The 22,272-nt window shown below is 44.4% G+C and overlaps 1 protein-coding gene across 2 annotated transcripts; it reads right to left on the reverse strand.

The window, feature by feature from the left end:
* Positions 1–1,261: 1,261 nt before the first annotated feature.
* On the reverse strand, positions 1,262–21,572 carry ninj2 (ninjurin 2). Of its 2 annotated transcripts, XM_023810402.2 has the most exons (5): positions 21,471–21,572; positions 19,789–19,907; positions 2,504–2,720; positions 2,076–2,254; positions 1,262–1,649 (listed from the first exon to the last, which is right to left on the reverse strand). In XM_023810402.2, exons 2-4 carry the CDS (start codon positions 19,819–19,821, stop codon positions 2,109–2,111), a joined length of 396 nt encoding a protein of 131 aa, XP_023666170.1. In that variant the 5' UTR covers positions 19,822–19,907; positions 21,471–21,572; the 3' UTR covers positions 1,262–1,649; positions 2,076–2,108. The 2 variants fall into 2 exon arrangements, with proteins under 2 accessions (XP_023666170.1, XP_023666169.1); XM_023810401.2 differs by lacking the exon at positions 21,471–21,572 and having other exon boundaries at positions 19,789–20,047.
* Positions 21,573–22,272: the final 700 nt, after the last annotated feature.

The following is a 22,272-nucleotide window of genomic DNA, read 5'->3' on the forward strand; positions in this document are numbered from 1 at the left end:
TGTTAAAATATAAAATAATGTATTAAAAACTTCATTCATAATATGAATAATGAGTTATCGCATTATTATTTTCACCATGTGGTTTATTATTGAGTACGTTGTTCGATAATAGTTGTATCTCCACTGCATGCAAAATATTCATCTTACCGTTTATATATTTCAGTAAGGGTATAACGCATATTTGAAATCTTGTAATACCTTTCACGAACTTGGTCTGCGTTCGAATATGGATTATCTCAATGATTTGAGGTGTAATACACAACATATCCACTTGAGGTCAGTATTTTCCACACTCTTGCTCTTAACTGATATTGTTAATATTTTCATGAATTGCCTTTTCACTAGTGATGGGCAAATGATACTTCATGAACCATTTGCTGTATTTTCTGACCCAACTAGATGGTGCACTGTTCATAAAAGGGCTCAAAGCATGCATCAAAGCAAACAAAGAGGACCACCTAGTGGTGTGAAAAAATATAGCAAATGGTTCATGAAGCTTCATTTGCCCATCCATCCATCCATCCATTATCTATATCACTTTATCCATCTGGGTCGTGGGGAAGCTGAAGCTAATCCCAGCATCATCGGGCGAGAGGCGGGGTACACCCTGGGCAGGCCGCCAGTCCATTTGCCCATCACTACTTGTAACTATATTTCACCATATTTAGTTCTTGCATTGTACAGTTTTATCCTTCACAAGTACAATTGTTTATTGTGCATGTATGCGGTTTGTAGTACATTGCAAAATGTTTGTGCAATGTTGAGGATGTTTTTATTACCTGCAGATCGTGCTCTATGTTTAGAGTTGATTTTCAGTGCATTTTTTTCAAGCAGCAGATATGTGAGATTTAGTGAGTCATGGTTTGCTCTTCCTATCGACAGCATCTTCTGTGCCAGAGGTTTTTCGATGTTTCCTACATATTTGGCAGCAAGGAGCCTGCTGCCCAATTTAACAAAGCAATCTTTGCTGCAAGGAGTTCAGCAGCAGCAGTACATAAGTCCCATTTGCTTGAATTTCCTGGGCAGGACAGGAGAGTCAGATAGATCGGATAGTTTGACCATTTTGGTGATATAGGTCTCTACATTGGCACTCCACTTCAGGCGCAAAATCAGAATATTCATGTTCTCAGGTGACAGCAGTTAGCAATCCATTACACCTCCAAGCGCCCATCAGCATCACGTGACATAGGTCATGTGACCTATGACATGCATGAAAAGCAAAAGCCTAGAGGGATGTACCAAAATATCTGGACACAAGTAATACTGTTATAATCTTTATTGCATTACATATGATATATGAAATGTAGCATACATATAAAGTATAAAATTAAAGCTGGCATGATGAATGGGGTCTCATAGTAAACATACTGTATAAGATATTTTTGCTTTTGGATCACTGAACACACTATCACTTAAATTAATTCTTTATAATTTTATATTAATGATTAAATGCAATGTTAAATTCATGCACTATTTTATAGTCACTAGTGAAGTTAAATTAAAAATAAATTAAACATTTCTGACACTACAAAAACTTAAGATGCCTTTTATGCATAAATACAAGCTGTTATACAGTATGTGCTTCTCGTGTGGCACTGTTGGTGCGCATGAACAAATGCGGTGGACTGTGATGGTGGGTTGGGGTAAACCTGAAGGAAAACACAAAAAAGAGCAAAGTTTTGTCAGAAGACAGGTTCATTTTACATTTTATTTATTGAGCAGATGCTTTTATTTAAAGCAATGAACGAGTGAAGCAGATAAAATATTCTTTCCAGGTTCTTTGGAGAGCTCAAAAGAAACATCAACCATCTACAAATACCATTTTACTGGCCTGAGACACCAGCAACAGATGTATCATGGTCCTCTGTGAATTGTGGTGGATTTTTAATAGATTAGATTAGATCAACTTAATTGACCTCAGAGGGAAATTCTTGTGCATTCAGCAGCAAGGCACGTAGAGCACCGATGAATATACATTTTCCACAAAATAGACAACGTGCAAATATCTAAATCAAATATTTTTTATCTTCACACCTGTGCTGGTCTATCACCTTCATGGCAAATCACACACCAACCTGTATTTCTGTGTTTGTTTTTCACCTGCACTGTCAGTTGGGATACTGTGCAGCCTTCTGAACTCCAAAAGCAGTGATGAAGATGTTAATAATCACAGTTAAGAACACTAGTCCAGTAGCTATGTTGTTTATAATATCCAGCTTCCTCTGGTTGGCAACATTATTGAGATTCTTAAAAGCTTAAAAACAAAAACAAACACAGCCTGATCAATTTTGATGGTTAAACAAAAACATTTTTAGCAAGCTGATGTTGCAGTTAGATTTTTTGCAATACAGAAATAGCCCAAAACTATCTAACAGGTCACAACATGTTCATATAGGTTGCAATATATAAAACACAAAATGATCCATGTTTATTTGAGTCAAAGGAGATGTGGCACTCCATTATTTAAAGGTCAAAAGGCCTTAAGTTTCAGTCTGCTTCTTACCCATGACCACAAAGAGAGCCCCTGCCAGGATCTGAAGGAGGAGGGAGACCCCAATCAGCACCAGAACAGCGATGTAGTACTTGAAGCCGGGTCCTTGCTCCAGCATGGCCTTCATCTGTGATGCATTGGCCATCAGCAGCGCCACATCCAGCATGCTCTCTGCCACACTCTTCTTGGTGGCATAGTGGTTCATGTTGATAGGGGCCAGCCGCTCAGGCTTTGGGGGATGGGTGAGGGATGGGGAAGAATGTGGGTATGGAGACCATGATCACAAATCAGCGCGACACCACTGTGCAGTGACAAATTTCCCCTAGTGCAAATTCTAGCAGAATTTACAGTGGAATTTCAAACATTTTTATTAGTTTTGATAATCTGAATTGGTCTGTATCGTGTAATAGCAAATTTATTGGTTTGTCATAGAATTACTTGGAAAAAGTATTTTAAGTGGCTATACTGTACCAGCACTCTATTTAGACTACAATGGGTTAAATGTTCTTAGTCTCTGTGGATGTGTGAAATGTTTTCACACTAGGATGACCATCTATTCTGCATAATCAGTAATAATGCCTTTTGCTCTTGTCTTTCCTCAGCGTTTAATTTCTACTTTGAAATTATCCAGTGCACCGCTTTATTAAAGATGTACGTTTTCAGTGTTTTTCCAGCAGATGGCGCCACATTCACAAAAAACATATTTAAAATGGCCACAGGGAGTTAATGTAACATTTGAATACTTTTTATTTCGCAACTTCCTGTCTGCAAACTAACTCTTTGGATTCATTCAAGCATTCACATTTTTCAAACTGATTCTGAAAATTAGCATTTTCATCGCTGAACAACAGATGGTCGCACATTCTATAAAAATAAATAACTGGCAGTGGGGGTTGCGTGGGAGTGGTGTGAGGTGTTGAGAGACAGATAGAAAACACAGAGCCGTTCCATGAAGTGAATTGTCCAGTGTCACTGCAGCATAGTATATAAATGTGTTTCACGTATCCGCCAGCTAACAGCCAAGAAACACTGTAAATATTACAATCGCATGCAACTTTCGGAGCATTTCCAGTGAGCCTCCCGCTGACTGTTGGGCCCCGTTGTCGGTCCCTGAGGAGGGTCACGTGATTGTAACCGGAGCCGAGGACAGACTGGCAGGCTCCAGGCAAGCGGTCCGTGGTCCCTTGGGGTCACATCCACAGGATGCATGCACACTTATGGCCTCCAGTTAACAAAGAGCCGCTTCAGGTGAATTTACAGCGCGACACGGGAAAGGGGGGTGTGACTTTTTCCAAAGGAAGCGAGGAGGTATGGCAGATGAAGGAGAAACTGCAACACTTAGGACGTATGAAGAGTTTGATGCGCAGGGAGCATGGTACAATTTGGACAGGAATATGGAGGGATTATATAAGTGAAAGAGTCTTGACCAAAAGAATCGCACATAACCGTATTCACAACCATTATGTCTCCCATTATTTTTTTTTTAGTTATAAACTCATGGTAATGTGCACTATAACATTTCAAAGGTAGTAATACATTCGAAATATATCGTGCACACCTTTGTCTCAATTTGCAGCGCGATAATCAAAACAGGAGTTTGTTATAGAGTAATCAATGTAACTCATGCCTGCTTAAATCCACCCTCACTCTTACAACACTCACTCACACCTATGGGTAGTTTGGTAACTTTAATTAGCCTCAGCATGTTTTTTGACTGGGGGGGACCAGAGCACTCCACGACGATACGAGGAGAACACGTAAACTCCAGGCACATGGAGCCCTGCCGGAGACTCGAACCCATGCAGGTCCCAGCGATGTGCCCCACCGTGCCGCCCCCTGGGAAAATCACACATGACAATTAAACAAATTAAATGTAAATGTTTGCTGTGTAGTAGAGTGCGCAGATTTGTTTGTACTTATATCGCGTTACTATGACGTAATGAAGGCTAAGGTTACTACACCTTACGTGACCTACACTCAAAAAATAGGACAGCGACATTAGATATTTCAGCTTCAGGCTACAACTTCACTTTCAACCTTTGGCCAGAAGAGGGAAGTGGATTTTAAGAAAAGTTAAACAGATGAATTTAAAAATGTTCATGCGGAAAACATGCGCATTTTAGCTCGCCGAAAGAAGAAAATAACCCAAGCCTGGATGATATTATCAAATATTCTGCTACATTTTATTCAAAAGTATAACATCAAAGAATGTTAATGTAATCCATTATCAAACTACACAGTAAATCTCATTTTACCCTTATATAATCAAATAGGCTACATGCATGGTTTAGATTCTATATGCTGAGATTCAAAAGTTTACAGATGTTTTTTTTTTTTAGAAAAGTTAAAAACCCAGACATTTTAAGAGTAAATCAGGTTTAACCTAAATTAGGAATTAGGCATGCATCCAAATACCACACAGGCTGTCATATTAGTTTTGTGCATGTCCAGGATTATTTCTTTTTAAAATAAACACCACCGGGGAGAGGTCTGGATTATTATACAAAAGGGGCCGAAATATGTCACCCACACAGGAAGTATACCTCCCCTCCAGCCCATTGGCTGCTGTTCCATCCAATGGCGAACAGCAGCTGACGAGGAGGGTTTGCTTGAATAGATAACACTTTTACCCAGTTGCCTACCATATAGCTGTGGGTGAGGGGAGTTCTCCAGTAACTCCCCACACCCAGTTCCCTTCACTCATCGTACCCCCAGCTAGTCTGGTGTGTATCATGCGTATCTTGTGTGTATGTTCCCCTCCATGATAGCTGGGTTAGTGCAGTTTTTCCCAACCGAGTGCTTGGGGACCCACATGCGGTTCAGGTTTTTGCTCCCTCCCGGTTCCATGTCTATGGACTGTCTGGCAGGGAGCAAAAACGTGGACCATCTGTGGGTCCCCTATGACTGGACTGAGAAATAGTGGGTAAGAGGATCGCTCACTGCTCCCAGTGGGACAGGAAAGCCATGCCTGTGGGTTATGGCTGCCAAATGGCCCTCTTCATCCAGGCAAAGTACGGGGAGCTCCCCCTGGCAGCTGGCAGGAGCTCTGGTGACAATCCCACCACTGACTTCCCTTCCTGGGGGAATGACCCAAGACCAAGGGGCCCTGAACTGGTGCCTTCAGTCCAATTCTTAGGCCCTGAGTGACACTCTGGCTCTTCTACTGACTCACCTGAATGGTCCCTTTATGCACTGAGTATCTGGTATGTTCTCACATAAGATGCAATTTATCAGGTTAAAAGGCAATTCCCTAGTTCAACTGGCATTTTATCATCATTCAAGGAAACATCGTTCTCTGTTATATAAATGTGTTCATTGAAGAGAGCGTGATTTGTTAGATTTTGGCATATATATTATGTGTGTGTGTGTGTGTATATCACACACATAAACTCACACATAGCATCGTGCAAAAGTCTTAGCAGTTAAAGAAAACATTTAAAGGTGTTTCCAAACAGTCACTGATATCTTGCTGGATGGCTAGTTGAACACCGCTTCAGGTCCCAAACCTCTCCTCAGGGGCACCTCAGCCATTCCAAGTATTTATAAAATTTCACCAGCAGCTCTATTAATTAATTAATTAATTTCATTTGCTAGATAACCCAATGAGATATCAATTAGCTATAGAAAGTGTTGAGGGATTTCCATAGTTAATTTGTAGTTAATTATTTTCCTTTAGTTCACTCATTTATAGCTTTTATATTTAATAATTTTATGTTTCTTTCTGTCCTTGTTACTTGCTTCCTCACATCATGTTCTTTGCCTCTCATACAACTCACTCTTACCAAGGCAGTCTGACCCCCCCTGGCTCCAAGAGTATGTAAGAAGATGGGGGGGCAGAGACAGATGCAGACAGACACTGAACCGGCCGTGTGAAACATCTTTCTGTAACATCTTCATTCTGTCTTAGTAATCTGCTTAAGCTTAAGGAACCTGCCTCATCATTCAACTGTGAATGAACCTGAGGTTTCACTGAAGAAATCTATCAGTTGGCATCACAAACGGGATCGGTGAGAGACAAGGCCAAGAGACTAATTAATGCTGGATGAATGAAGACAACAATTAAGCGCGCAAATCAGCGGAGGTAAGATCTTCCTCCTGTCTTTGGTTGAGGGCTGAAAATAGCCTCCCCCCTGCTCAAACACCCGATCAGAGAGTTGTCTGATGAAGAATAAGTAAATGTAACTAATTGTGAGGTATCTCTATTTGTTGTGAGCTCAAAGAAGACATCCATCAATGTGCTAGTGGTTGAGTCAAAAATACATGGGTGTATTGGATGGTTGCTGCAGATGCATGAACTTGGAAGAGCTTTTGAAATGGCTAAGCTGACACACTGACAAATATAATATCATTATCAGATTTACGACAACATGAAGATCATAAAAATTCTTTGCTTAAGAATTTTGTAGTACTGTGTATAATATATATATACACAGTGCATATACACCATCTCACAAATTTCACCTATAATTATAATGTAACTTTCTAAAATACATTCTTTTTCAGTACTAAGAAATTCTTTAAAACAGGCAGCTGTTTTGCAGCTTATTATTATGTGGTTAAGGCAGCTAAAATTACACACATAAATATTGCACCACAGTATATAGTTTGCTCCCTACCCTCGAGTAATGAGCCAATCACAACCAAAGCTTCAGGTTTGAATCCATTGTTGTATGGAATGCTGGCTTGTGCTATGTCTTCCAGTTTAAAGTCATGATAGTGGAGGCCTATATCAGATAACCTCTGCCCAGCTTGTCAGCATAGGACCTGAGAAAAACTGACAATGCTAACATACAGTGGATTGATGAGGGATTCATGGCATGGCAAACAATAGCAACCTCGAAACTCTCAGCCAGTCGTAAATCAGTTTACGGCTTAGCTTTGACTCTAAGCTCCATTCCATTCTTGGCTCTGTTCTTATGGTCGATGTGCTACTCTGTCTTATTAAATGCTCATTTAGTCAATTATCTGAAAATGGGCTGGCATCTAAAGAGCATGTTGTAATGAAGAAGCTGTTAATCGGGGGGGGGGGGGGCAAAAGTTCAGTTTGCACGAGGTAAACTAAGGAATTTAAACCTGCACACCTCAGAATATGGAGCCATGTAAATGGGCCTGTATTGGTTAGAGAGAACGTGTCCTGCCATATAAAAGGGTGAGAAGTGAAGCTCACAGACAAAGCCTTTGAGTTAATGAGTAGTAAATGTCACTGCTGTCTGACCCAGTGGGGAGGCAAATAGGTGTCACCACAGTCTGCGTCTCCCCAGCCTGCACAAAGTGCCTTGTCACTTGACTGCCACACATAAAAGGAACAGGGCTAAACAAACAGGGGGCATCCCCCTACCCCCCCTCCCCCCCCCCCACTTCCATGGAGGGTCCCTGGAAGAGCAGGGATTTAAGCTCCCGGGCAGCACGCCGATTGGTGGCCTTGAGCCAGGGAGATGTGGCAATGGACCCACGAACGGGGAGTAGCGTCTGGGACCAGAAGGCGCTAGATTAAGATTTTGATTAAAAACGGAACGCAGCTGCTTCTGATTGTGCAATAGCTGGTGGCTGGTTAAATGGAGCACAGTGTGGTTCCCAGACCAAATAAACACACAATGCTTTCTAAGAACTCCCCTACGTTCCTGGCCGTGAAGCTTTTCTCATGTACTGGGCCGTCCCTCTGTTCAGGGAGCCGGAGCAGCTGCCCCAGCACCGAGGATCACATGTGAAATCACCACCAGCAGTGGCCCAGTATGGCGTGGTCTTGCCACTCCTAATCTGCCCCTCCCAGACTGGGAAATATGTCATTCTGGATCCTTTGGCAGGTGCTGGCCCCGTCGCCCCAGTCAGTTTGCACGTGTGCTGGCTTGGGTCCTATGTGGGGGCTCGGAAGTAATGCTGACGTATGACATAGCTGAGATACTGCAGCTACCTAAAGCTGTGACTCTCAGTTCTGTTCCTGGCCATTCTGTTCCTGTTCATGCCTTAATCAGGCTCAAACGGTCCTTAATAGGCTAATGATAAATGCGGCAGGATTGAATACTACTGACCTAAAGCAGGCCTAACTTCCTCAAGTGTTTCACTGGTAGCGTTAGGCTGGTGAGGCTGGAGATCATTCTTTGACATGTAAATCCTAATTGATTTCAGCCATCAGATGCTTCCCGCTATTGTATCACTTAGCAGAGGAGGCCTGCAGCACCGGTTTTGAAGGTGGGCCGGCAAAAAGGCCCCTTTAAGCATGGTAGCAGGCCCGTCGGACAGAGACTTCGCGTCACATTACCTGCTCAGGCCTGCTACCGAGGGGGCTCGCCTGAAACCGGATTTAACGCCTCGGGTTGTCAGCCAACAGGCCGCATCCACGGTCTCCAGCGACAGCAAAACCAGGTTAATGTGATGGTCACGTCCATTAGGGAAACACAGAGTTAATGTTGGAGAAGTGGAACAACATGGTCGTGGCCTGCTTTTCCTTCCACGCCCCAGTATGGTGCTCGTCCTTGTGGACACAGGAGCTGTCTGGACAAACAGGGGTGGCAGTCCTGTATCAGGACGTGCCACCCACTTGATGACTCCCATGGGCCTGTCTAACCGCGACCTTCTCTCCCACCCCCACAACATCCCACAACAACAGAGGCACCCCCCCCCCCAAAATTAACACTCCACCCTAGTTGTTTTCCCCATCTCAGTGCCTGATATCTCTAAAACGTTCTCTCTCTTTGCACTGGAAACAAACACCCACGTAGAACGGGAATGGCTGGGGGCGGTTTGGGTTTGGGGGGGGCAGGGGGTGACCAAAGGACATAAGGGAGTAACGCCAGAGCCCAGGGCGGGGGGCTGTTTGTGTTCTCTGGGCTCCAGCTACCTCCTCCCAACAGCCCGGCCTGCTTTCCTGACCTGGGGAGGGGGTCAGGCTGAGTGATGGACACCCGGGCGGCCGAGGGGGGCCGACACAGCAGAGCCTACGAAACAAGAGCGTAAAATGTGGAGAAACCGACTCCTCCTATTGGCTGCTGCTCAAACGTCCAGCGTGAAGCTTTCGTGAAGCCTTTCCCGAGTGAAGCTCTCGTGAAGCCTTTCCCATAGTGGGCGTACTATCCCTGCCAGAATCACCAAGGTGGCTGACAAACATGTAGCAAGATTCATAGACACCACATTTTTATTGGGGCTAAGAAGCAGTTTCTGCTCAGCTTTTCAGTAGCTCTGAGACTTTCTTGTTTTTGGCTGGACATGATGAATGTTCAGTAGGCAGCACTTGTTGAGTCAGGCCCGCCATCCAGAGTGGACCCGGCCGAGTGCCCTTTGCTGCCTGCGGTCGTCCCCAGGCCCTCAGTGACCCTGTCTCCTTTAAGCAGCTTGAAGATGTTTTTGCAAGATTTGCTGAATACGTTTAGAGAGACAGCCGTCAAAAAACAAGCCAGGACATAGCTGAGGTTTCTACAGCTGTGTGAGTCTCATAGTTTGAGTGTCACTGACGTTCATTCAGCTCCTGGCCCAGTGTGGCCTCCGGGTTTACGGATGGTTTAGTGTTTTTTTACAGCACATTCCCTGGGAGTGAGAAATTTACATTACAGCTCATGCCCTGTGCTGCAGCAGTGCAGCCAAGACTGGGTGGATCAGTACCAGACAAGCCAGTAGTGGCACATCGAGACCTTTGCGGGGGCACGTGCCTGTGGGCACACCCAGCTGGGCACGGTATGCGGCCGGGCAGATGCCGCTCGTGCCCAATGCCAGGCTGAATCACAGCTGCCACCACAGCTCGTGGGCAGGAACTCGGCTACATGGAGAACCTCTGAAAGGCGAAACTGCATTCCTCCGCCCCCTCAGCAGGAGGTGGGAGGAAGTGGAGCAGGAGGAGGAAGTCGGACGACGCGGCCATCGGGAGGGGAAGGGAATTTCTGTGGCGTGTGGGCAGCGCGAGCCTTATGGTTGCCTGCAGGGGCCACAGAAGCAGAGGGACAGGAAAAATAAACCTAAGGCGAACTCCACTATGACCCGTATCCATTATGTCCAATATCAACTTGAAAGGATGTTACAATGTTTGTTCAAGAGCACTACAGCAAGCTCTTTAACCCAAAGTCTTTGTGGAAGGAAAATAATGTTAGTTAACACAGTAAAATACAGAGATTCAGTATGATGTAATTCCATTGCTGTAAGATGAGTATCTAAGCCATAAATTGTTTTTATTAGAGTTTGTTTTTTTTTGGTTACACACAAAGGAGTGCCGAAATGTATTCACTGCAAAGATGTAATCCTACTGATGCACAAAACCCAAACCCACCTTTGTTTTACTAACTGTCCTGGACCTTGACATGATAAGATAGAAGAACTACTTAGCTGCAGCGCTAAACACAGTCGCAAAAGCTGAAGGTGGAATGTTCTGCCAAGTTCAGGCAAAAGTATCTCAAGGTTGTGCAGCTGCCCGATACGTCTCGAAAGCGCTGTAATTGCCCCGAGAAATTGTTCATCTGTGATCACTGCCTCAACACTCTTTGATGTACATGTGTGACCTGGTCCAACAGTGGGGGGAGATTGTGTGCAGAGCTGGATTACCGTACTTTCTTAGTCCAAGTACAAAATAAATATTCTCTTCATATCAGAATCGAGCATCCAGGTGAAATTTCTACATCACCTTCAGGTTCTGAGCTGGTAATCCACTTTGCATGTCCTGCAAGGATCTTTTTTTCCCAATCCAGGTTAATTTGACCGACTTTTCATGCGAGTTTTTGGTCTAGATGAGTAATTAAGTAATTATTCCTTATGGAGTTGGGGTCTGAATATATCACATGACAAATCACTTTTCCCTGTTGATTAAAGACTTCCATTAGTCTTCCATCATTTCTGACGTGTTCACTAAAGCTATTTCCGATAGACTGCAACGATGTGTGAGTAGATTTTTCTAGAAACTTCATTTTGAAATGGTGTTCATAATGAATGTTAATGAATGATGAACACTTGTTCTGTTCGAGCATTGAACTTAAATTTAATTAATTACAAAAAAATCAGCCATTTGGTTTTTTTAATGTCCCAAATTCTAAAATAATGAAAATGTACGATGTATAAGATTTTGGTTTGATACACTTAAAAACAGTGTCACCTTCAGCCTAGATATCCAATGATATGATTTGATCTGTAATAATATCTCAGAAACACTAATTACAAAAAATCAGTCTACTCTGTGAATGGCTCATAAATTATATAATTATCAATTTGAAGGAGATCTTTGGGGGAAAAAAACACTGTGGTTTTAAGTTCACATTAAACTTCTCTGCATTTTAACTCTTCTGCAGTGGATTTCCAAGCTCTGTGAAAGCACAAAGTGGTCTTTGTGGAGTGTGAAATCGGAGATGTGTGTTCAGAGGGGTGTGTGCCTCGGTATGGTGAGTCTGGGTCTCTCTGGTTCACCCGGCATGTCGAGAGTGCATGTGTGTGTGTGTGTGTGTGTGTGTGTGAACAAGATTGTACACTAGCACCGTCGCACATGTGCAATACTGACTTTAAGCACAATACTGCAGAAGAACCAACAAATAAAGCATATCTGTGCTACCTACATGTATATCTGTGTTTGCATATTTACCCTCTGCTTACAAGAGGGTCTCCAGGTCTGAGGCTTTTTATCCACATATGAAACACTGCTGCTCTCTTGCGTAACTTAATTGCATAGTATGCATGTACATAAGATGTTCCACATGCCAGCACAGGTATGGTGTTTACATTGTTTCTTGTTCATATAGTGAGAAAGGATGAAATGGAATTTGTGGAGCAATCACTGTTAAGCAATATAGTCAGATATGAGTGGCAGCCAAGTATGTCCTGCGCAAACTGACCATACAGCATTCTTATGAGCGTGTAAAATTGTACCGCTGTGCTGGGAAGAGAGGCGATTTGCTTCTCTGTTCTTCAGACAATATCACCACATCTGCTTACCCCCTTTCAGCTGTACTGCCACAGGAAAAAGAGACAAAAGGGGGAATAGGGACAGGAAGATAGAATGACCAATATACTTTACTGATGTTCTTTGGTATCATGAGTAGCTATTGACAGCAAACAACAAGATAACAAGCACAAAAACACAGGCTGGCTACAACCACTCTCACTGCATTGCGAGATAATTAACATAACGCTATGTTTTTGTTTGATGACTATAGGCATGTGCTTGATTGCCTACAGTGTGCTGACCCTGCAATACCACCAACAACCTGAGGGGGTGCTGAAGCACCCTCAGCAGCCCTATTTCCATGCTACTGAGTGAGACATTTTAGCAGGAACGCATGCTGACACAGACCCGTGCACACAGGAGAAACAATTAGACGCAAATGAACCTGACCTCTCCAGCAGACGAGCGCCGCTCAAGGGCACGGTCAGGTTAGGGAATCGCTTGTAATGGCCTCCTGCGATTACAAAGATGGCCTCCTGTAACCCCATTAACAGGAAAACACTTTGTTTTGTTACCCGTCACAGCAGCAAGACCTTGGTCATGTACTGATTCGGATTCTGTCTCAAAGAGGGACTACACACCTTTGTCATCCATGCAAATGCATCTTGCTCCATTTTCCGTAGCGCTCGCTGAATTTTTGGTTGGTGTAAACAATAAGCCTTAACATTTTCTCACCTTTCTGTGTTTCAGGTTCTCCTTCGTTTGTTAAGCAGACACGTATATCCAGCATCACAAACTGAGTTTGCACTTTTGTATGCTTCTTTTAACATGTTAACTCAATGATACAGTTCACCTGTGTATCTGTAGCAAGGTGACTAGTCCCGTCGCACCCAGTTAGAGCGTGTTAACTGAGCCTTCTGCAGGCTTGTCTAATTCAGGCAATGCTGCTATTCTGTATCTAAACAACCTCAACAAACGAAAGTGGTAAAATTAATAGTTATTTTTATGCCCCTGACATGGGTAACTGGTTATAAGATGGCTGGATGTTTAAGTAAACCATTTACTTCACAATCAAAAATGGACATTATTTGTTTGTTTGTTTGTGTTTGTTTATGTTTGTTTGTTTGTATTTATTATTCCTTTGCGGAATGACTTAGTTGTAAATTTATGCTTTTTTAAATCTATGTGGTCTTACGTGTTTGGAAATGAACCATGACATTTTGTGGAGTGCCTGAAGTGAAGGTCACAACTACAGGATCGCTTCAAGAAGCAGCTGTTGTTTGTGTTTCCCCTGCCACTGTAATAGCAGCTGTCCCGGCTAAGGTGATCGTTTTCCAGGTATATAGTGCATATAGCGTAGTGACAAGTGGAGTGAATGTGTGCAGAGTAATAACATTACACTGTGCTCCTCTGTGTCCCCATGTCACCCATCATCTGTGGGCCTTGGCCACAGGTTTCCTGTTTGTTTGCAGGACTGGCCCGTTAAACTCCCAGAGGAACATCTACACGTCATTCTCCCCACGGATGAGGCCAGACCAACAGCTTGTTAACCTTCTCCAGGAAACACCGAACCAAAAGAGAAGGATGTCCGCCCGGATGCACTGAGCTGACCTACAAATTCATTAGCCACCGTGTCATAGCTTTCCCAACAGAGCATGTTGCCTCGTCACCATTGCAGTTCCCGCGTGAAACTGGGAAGGCAGGGACCCCCCAATCACACTTGGCTGCAGATGTTCCTCGGTCACATGATCACCGATGACAGGTGTCACGTGAATGACGCATAGATGTCCTGCCAAGGCAGCTGGACGCTTCTGTCCACCTGGTCGGCAGGATGTGTTTATCGATAGCGGAGCACAGTTACTTTTTAATTACCGGTAATGCGTCCCCTTTGTTGCTGTTGTTGTTAAATTTCCCCTTGCGGTTAATCCCTGTGCCACCTGCCAACCAGCCCAGCACTCTTATACACCCCCTCAGTGTGTCTTAGGCAAGTCTCGCGAGGCCTGAACGATTGACGGCGCCTGAAGGTGGGACTCTGCCTTGGTATGTGGAAGTACTGGCCCAAGCCTGAGCCCACATCTCCACTCCTTGACCCGCTGCCATTGGTCACTCCCCACACAGGCAGCCAGACTCGGCTCATGCAATCCCATGAATCACACTGAGGAGCAGGGCCCCACTGACAGGCATCCATTAATGCGGGGGCCAGCGGGGGCACCCTGCACCTCACCGCGCTCATCAGTCTCACAGCCCACAAGGCAGGGCCAGATGGCGCAAAAAAAAATGATCAAGGTTGTAAAATCGAGTTGTTGCACCTTCAAGACAAGGAGGAGAATTTGCACTAAACCAGTGAACAGGCTGCTATGTAACAGCTATGTTAAAAAGGCAGTCAAAGAAAATGTTTAAAGCCATTTATCTGTGTGGTAAGGGTATATGAGCTCAGTTTAACACATTAAAAACTAAAAAAAAAAATCTTCTCTAAGAAGCTACTGATATCTTGTTAGCTGGCTACAAGAAAACACTTTATTTACTCTCCTGAAATGATTGATTTCTGAAGATATTTTCATAAAAAGTGGCTTTATGAGAGATTGTTAAATGGCTAAGATGACACACTTTGACCCACATGATAATATAGTTTTACAGAAACATGGAGATCACTCAAACGTCACTGTCTTTGCCTAAGACATTTGCACAGTGCTGTAAATCAAGATTTCAATATCTAGGTTTTAAGGAGAAAACTGGCATGAACTGGCTTGTGCGATGGGAATGACATTTTGTCTTGTTAGCTGCCCTTGTTGTCTAACTGCCCTGAATAGTCTAACGGATAATGCTTGTAAGACTGAAATTCTCCGAGTGCAGCGATGAAGAGCTGTCTAAGCGGGTGTCATTCCTGTCAAATTCTCAGTAGAGTCCCAGAAGATCATTAAGGGGTTTCTACATTATTTTCATCCACTTGTCCATCCATCCTTTCATCCATCCATCCATCCATCACAAGGCACAAGGCGAGGAACAACTAAAGATGGGGCACCAACCTCACCGCCTTGTTATAATGGAATTTAATAAAACAATTTAATTAAAATCCATCCTCAATTCAATGCCAGATTAGTGTATTGGAACATTAATTATGTTAAATGTAAAAATTAGGATATTGCTAATCCATTTGTATCCATGGCAACATAAAACAACGTGTAATTCAACAGATCTCCAGATTCACAAGGGTGGTGTTCAGGTGGACCAAATCTAAATAAAGTGGTTTAATCAAAGAACATTAAGAGTCACTGCGATGATTTGAGTCTGACATCAACTGCTCAGAGTCTGGCACCTCTGCTCCATCTCCACCTCTGTTTCCAGTGTGCAATGTCCCAAAGGGAACGTACGATCTCAGTCAGGTGCAATCCATCTCACGGACTACTTGCCAAAGACAATATCGCACTTTTTGCACCAAGCTCGCTGGTACACAACAGTTGTATTTATTATAACTTGCTGTTACGACTGGCATCACATCCAAGGTGTATCCCGGCCTGCCATCCCATCCAGGGTGTACCCCGGCCTGCCATCCCATCCAGGGTGTACCCCGGCCTGCCATCCCATCCAGGGTGTACCCCGGCCTGCCATCCCATCCAAGGTGTACCCCGGCCTGCCATCCCATCCAGGGTGTACCCCGGCCTGCCATCCCATCCAGGGTGTACCCCGGCCTGGCACCCCATCCAGGGTGTACCCCGGCCTGGCACCCCATCCAGGGTGTATCCCGGCCTGCCATCCCATCCAGGGTGTATCCCGGCCTGCCATCCCATCCAGGGTGTACCCCGGCCTGCCATCCCATCCAGGGTGTACCCCGGCCTGCCATCCCATCCAGGGTGTATCCCGGCCTGCCATCCCATCCAAGGTGTACCCCGGCCTGCCATCCCATCCAGGGTGTACCCTGGCCTGGCACCCCATCCAGAGTGTATCCTGGCCTGCCATCCCATCCAGGGTGTACCCTGGCCTGCCATCCCATCCAGGGTGTACCCTGGCCTGGCACCCCATCCAGGGTGTACCCCGGCCTGCCATCCCATCCAGGGTGTACCCTGGCCTGGCACCCCATCCAGAGTGTATCCCGGCCTGCCATCCCATCCAGGGTGTATCCCGGCCTGCCATCCCATCCAAGGTGTACCCCAGCCTTCTACCCTGTGCTGCCTGGGATGGGCCCCTGGCTCCTCCACAGCCCTGACCAAGTGGTTGAAAGATGCATGAATGGGTGTTCCTGTTACAGACACTGCAAAGAATTTGTCTACTGCGGGCTGCCATCCCTGACTGTGTGCTCAGTGTGCTTAAGCATCTATTAGCTTTGCAGTTGCTGCAAATACATTGAGCCATATAAGCACATATTCCCAGAATACCTGGACCTGCCTGCAGCAAAACTGGAATAAAACTGGACTCAGTCTTTTCCATGACATAATTGAGTCCTTTCACATGTATAAATACCCATGTATGCTAAATGAACAAATACTGTATACGCGAAACACTGTCTATTGATGTTAAAAATTCACAACATCATGATAACCGGCACCCCATCATGTTCAGGGATTGGGCCTGTAATTAATTACAGTTGCTTGTTACTTCATTCAAAAGTAATTCAACTACTTTTCCAATTACTGCATAGAAAAGTAATTAGTTACTAGGGAAATTAACTATTGCATTATTTCAGTTAATACATACGTACCCTGACAGCACAAATATGTCGTCAGGACATTGGTTTAAGATCAGAACTTCATTAAATGATAGTGTTCCATTTACGGTTAGGGTAATATGTGTTTTATACATCCACACAGTGTTCCAATGAGGCACTTTGGTAAACAGAAATTATGCGAATAAATGTAAATGTAACCATAATATTTGTATTAAAAGCACCTGGAGCAAAAGTTGGTAGAAGTCAAAGTACATATTCGGCTGTTCAAGATTCTTCGAAGCACTCTGCACAATCTGGACAGATCTCTATGAAATGGGTTAAGTGTAGCCAATCCAGCCGCTATTTCATCACGGTCCCTTGGCTGGATTACATTACGCAGGAACACATGACATATCTCTGCTTTAAATTATCCTGCTCATGACAAAAAAGCCTCTATTACCACAAAGTTATTTTGCTTGCTGTTTTAAGACCCATTTATCTGGCATTATGTCATGATTCATATTTCACGTTACAGAGACCGTGAACCGTTTTCTTCTACGAAATAAAAGTTGCGTGTTATATCTAAGCTCGATGGGATTGGAGATGAGATCATTCTTGTTTGGGCGATCTGAATGAAATAGACCTTGGACAGGTATTATTGCACTTACGGTCCATCAGTGACACTCTTCCTTGGCCATGCTTCTCTGTATTTAAGTTTTATATCTGCTGGCTGAAACGTGGCTCCAGCAGTCATTTCCTTAGCTATTTCCTCCTGGAATGACAGGCAGGTGCTACGGGCTCTACCATATGTTAACGCCTACATTGGGCCCAGAGGAAATTCCAGTTGAGGTTAAAAAGCCTTCTCAGATGCTATCAAATGCATTTGTGGACAGTTGCCCTGATCTGGAAAAGCTATAGGTACAATACTGCTGTTTTAAAATGAAAATTTGCATAATTCTATTGGAATCTCCACCAGTTTTGGAGAGTGATCCAGCAAATTATCGCATACAATTTAATCTCCAGGTGGAATAGCAAGGAATCTGCCAGCGAATGCTAACACACGCCACGACTCCCAGGGACTCTCCTAGCTGCTCTGCTGAGGGATGCGGGCAGGTTAACACTTTAAGACCTTTAAGAGTATATCTGCTGTTGTATCCTTCAGTGAGTCACTGAACCAGGAGCTTCCTTCTTTAAAGAACGTCTTTGGTGCACCGTTCCAAAGATGGAAGCCATCCAGTCAGAAGGCGAGTCCAGACTCGCATCACCGTGTCAGCTGGGTGGAGTCGTCATTGCCCAGGGCACAGACCCGTCAGACACAATTCCCAGCACAAAGATGCCCCTCCTACCAGGTCCCATTACCCCCTACCTCCTCTACACCCCCCCCCCCCCAGCCCCAACAGCTACGCCCTTCACAGACACTCTGGGAATGTTTCAGCTGTTCTGTACAAGCAAGAAGTGTTTGCCTTGCTAGAAAGTGTCAGTACCAGGCAGGATCAGGAACAGGGACACTCTAGCCATGAGTATCTTGTCATGAACATGACATTGTATTCCAGCTTAACTCCCTCATGGGCCGGAGATTTTAAGCAAGATTTTCCTTTAACTTTCAGAAAGACAGAAAGGGTGGGGGGGGGGGAACCATGGCGAAAAAACTAGTTTATATAGCTCTTCTGATGCCATCCATACCCAGAAGGTCGATGGTTTGTGCCACAATGGAAAGTGTAGAGAATTACCGTAACACCATGTGAGGGCTTTGCATCAACATATATTTGAAGAGTTTATACAAATATACCTTAAACAATGCAAAGCAAACAAAAGCTCCTTATGTGTTTCATTTTTGTCCCATAAACATCTGTTTTCTGCATTCTGCATGAATACAATAGATCACTGTTTCCCAATACGGACCTCAGGGACCCACAGTCGGTCCACGTTTTTGCTCCCTCCCAGCTCCGGGTAGGAAAATGTGGACTGTCAGGCAGGGAGCTGGGAGGGAGCAAAAATATGGACCGACTGTGGGTCCCCAAGGACCGGATTGGCAAACACTGCAATAGATAGACTTCAGCAGTATGGCGAAGGGGTACTTTCCCACTGCTCCTCCAGAATATGAAACATATAATCCACAAGAAGTTATTTACTCCACTCTAGTTAAAACATAAACATGACACAGTGTCTTCAAATCTGTCAGCAGAGAAATGCACACTGTACCCGAGTACAGACAAGCCTACATTTTTAAATTTGGCATCTGCCTTGGTCAGACTCAGTAGCCTGTGATTAGCCCTAAAAATAGCTCTCTGAAATGTGGACGGGCATTACAATTCCCTTTGATTCAAAATAACATGCACTGTATAGCTATCTTATGTGTTTGTGAGACAGCATCATCAGAGACTTCAACATCCCCCCCCCATGTTCCCCAATGTTCCATCCTCGCCATGGGAACAGTCTTCTGTCAGGGCAATGTGATAATCTCTATGCTTCTTTTAATTGGCTAGTACGTGCATGCTTTGTTAATCCTGAGCCACATTAAGGGTCCTTTCTGCCTTAGCAGCTTGTCACTAACTGATATTTGATGGATGATCCCCGTCGTTTTAGGGGTTGGGGTTGGGCGGGGGGGTGGAGGGGTGGGCAGAGTAACATATTGAACCTCTCTAATCATCTTCTACCAAATGCATGGAAAATACCTCACTGAAGTGTGAAAGCAAACAGCCATCGCTCCGGCAAGAAAGAGGGAAGGGAAAGGAATACGGGGGAGAGGACTGCATGCCTAACTGCACCATCCTGTCGGAAAAAAAAAACAGTTTTTTCACTCACCTGTAAGTCGACACGTCCTCTCGTCGCTGTCATGGTGGACCACTGCCGGGGGACAGGACTCCGTGTGCTGTTGCCTTATGTCCCGTTGCACCGTCTCTAGCCCAGCAAAAAGTTCGTGGCTGACACACGGAGTGAAAAGGGGGGAAAAAAATGGCTAAGTTGGCAGAGGACTTTAAAGAAATTCAGGGCACCGCTCCACACAAACAAGTGTGTTATTCATTATTTTTTTCACGTCTGTGCTGCATTCCGTAATGATGGGACTTGGAGTGGGATGAGGTAGCGGGACAGAAAAAAAAAATGAAGTAGCCGAACAGAGCTCTTTTAAGCAGAATGCAAACAAGCCTCATAAGCAGCCTGTATTCTACAGCTGAATACCATAATAAGCATAATGCTCACATTTATTCTGATCAGGCCTGTCTGCGACACTGGGTCTAAACCTTCTATGGGTCCATGGTTCGTTCCTAGCAGGTCAGTGCAAAGACCTAATTCATATGTGGTCATATGTTCCATTTGCATTTATTTGGTTGCCTAGAATCTTTTTTTAAAGCTCTGCAGCTTTTCAGGGACTGAATTGGGGTTATTCTTGGCCATCAGAAATGAATGAATTCTGGGAGTAATTCCAAGAGCAGATTCTTCAGGGGGTAAAGCCTATTACTACTGTTTACTTTAGTGTTTGTTGTGCTTTTTAAGGACACGCTCATCAATCATGGTGGGGTTTTTTATACATAAGGCACAAATTCCGGCACCCCACTAATACAGTGAGAAGCTGGAGAGCTTTTATCTCAGTACGAATGTGCATTTCGTCACCTCTCAGAATGCTTTTTTTCTCCAAAATTTTTCAGGCTTCCTGGACAGAGAGAGTGTGAACTCTAACCACAGGGACATGGATGCTGAAATGCAGCACTGAGAGAGTGATAGAAGTACACAAGCTTAGTGAGTAACAATGACCACAGAACTGTGTGCTTAATGATCAGAAATGCAAAAAACTTCCACGTGTTAACCCATCACTAGGCAGGACTAAACTCCAACAGAGTACTTTTAACCAAAGAGCAGGCAATAAAAACACACTTTAAAAAGGTTTAAAGTGACTGCCCAAAGACTTTACAACATGCTGCTTGGGTAAACATCCCATTAAGATAGACTTTTGGTGTTAATACAATCATAGAAGAATATTTTTTTGCAAAACATTTAAGTGGACTTGTGTAAACTTGTGGTGCTGAGGGTAGAGTCACATTTAGCAGCCCTAAGTGCTCTCCAAACATCTGTGGCCTTGTTCAATTATTTTTCGCTTACAACAGGTTTGACGCCTTTGTGCCATAATCTTTATTAGAAACTGGCACAGAAGGCCAGCCAGCATTTACAGTCGGATACAAAAAGTGCATTACAGGGCTATACATGCTTCAGGACATGTGCTTCTGATCAGTTCAGGACCTAAATGGCGCTGTGCTGTTGCGGAGTGCTTAGGATCAGCCATGTCAGTAAAAGATTCTGCTATAGACGTTAGTATAACTTGGTGCAAGGATAATTTCTTAACTTTAGTTAAAAAAACAGTTTTTAGTAAAAGAAAAATACATTTTATTACTGTTATTATTATTATTATTAGTAGTAATACTAGTAACAGTAGTACTAGTAATAGTATTAATGAAAATAATAATAATTACCACGACAGCGACATGAAATACCTTCATTTCAGAGTAACTGTGAAGCTTTTGATCCATGCCCCAAAGCATCATGGGTATTTACGGGAACTTCCTGGCAGAGGAGGAGTGTAAGGCCAGCCAGTGCTAGTCACTTATTCAGCGGTCCCCACTATTCTATAAAGCGCCTTTGTGTGGCACTCACTCGTCAGCCGGGTGACAATTCCTGCCTAGCACGCTGGCTGTCACCGCGGCACATCGCCAAGGCTGGACTGCATTCCCATCAGCCACGAAATACAAGTGCAAAATGCTTCCAGTGCTCCTCAGAGCCGGTGGAACCACACCAAGGGGGGGCCGCTTCCCCAAAGCCAGAGCTGTGCTCCATTCCCTTCTGGAGTCACAGGAGATTCATGCCTTAATTTGGCCTGGATCTTCAGAAAGGACAATTTTCATGTTGTTTCTTATATTGGATGATGGGATAAGAAGGGCTGGAAGTGTGGGGGTCGCCAGAGACACCCCCCCCCCCCCCCCACTGTCTCCTTTCAGTTATTCAACTCTGCTCAGTAGGCTGTGTGCAGCTCCTTCGCAGAGGGAGAGGAGACAGGCTAAAGGAAACTGTCGCATCAACATGTGCTACTGCCAGGACTAAAGTGGGAATACAAATTATCCCTGGACTTTGGGGTCCCCCATGGCCCCATGGTAAATTTTGCCGATTGGGGGGTGGGGGGGGGTCAGTATACCAGATGGTCAGAACAGCCCTGTCTACTGAGGCCCTATCCATAGGAAACACAAACATACCACATTATATGGTTGCATGGATCACTGTATACCCAGTACTACTCCCTAC

Source organism: Paramormyrops kingsleyae, chromosome 3 (assembly GCF_048594095.1).
Source record: "Paramormyrops kingsleyae isolate MSU_618 chromosome 3, PKINGS_0.4, whole genome shotgun sequence".
NCBI lineage: Eukaryota > Metazoa > Chordata > Actinopteri > Osteoglossiformes > Mormyridae > Paramormyrops > Paramormyrops kingsleyae.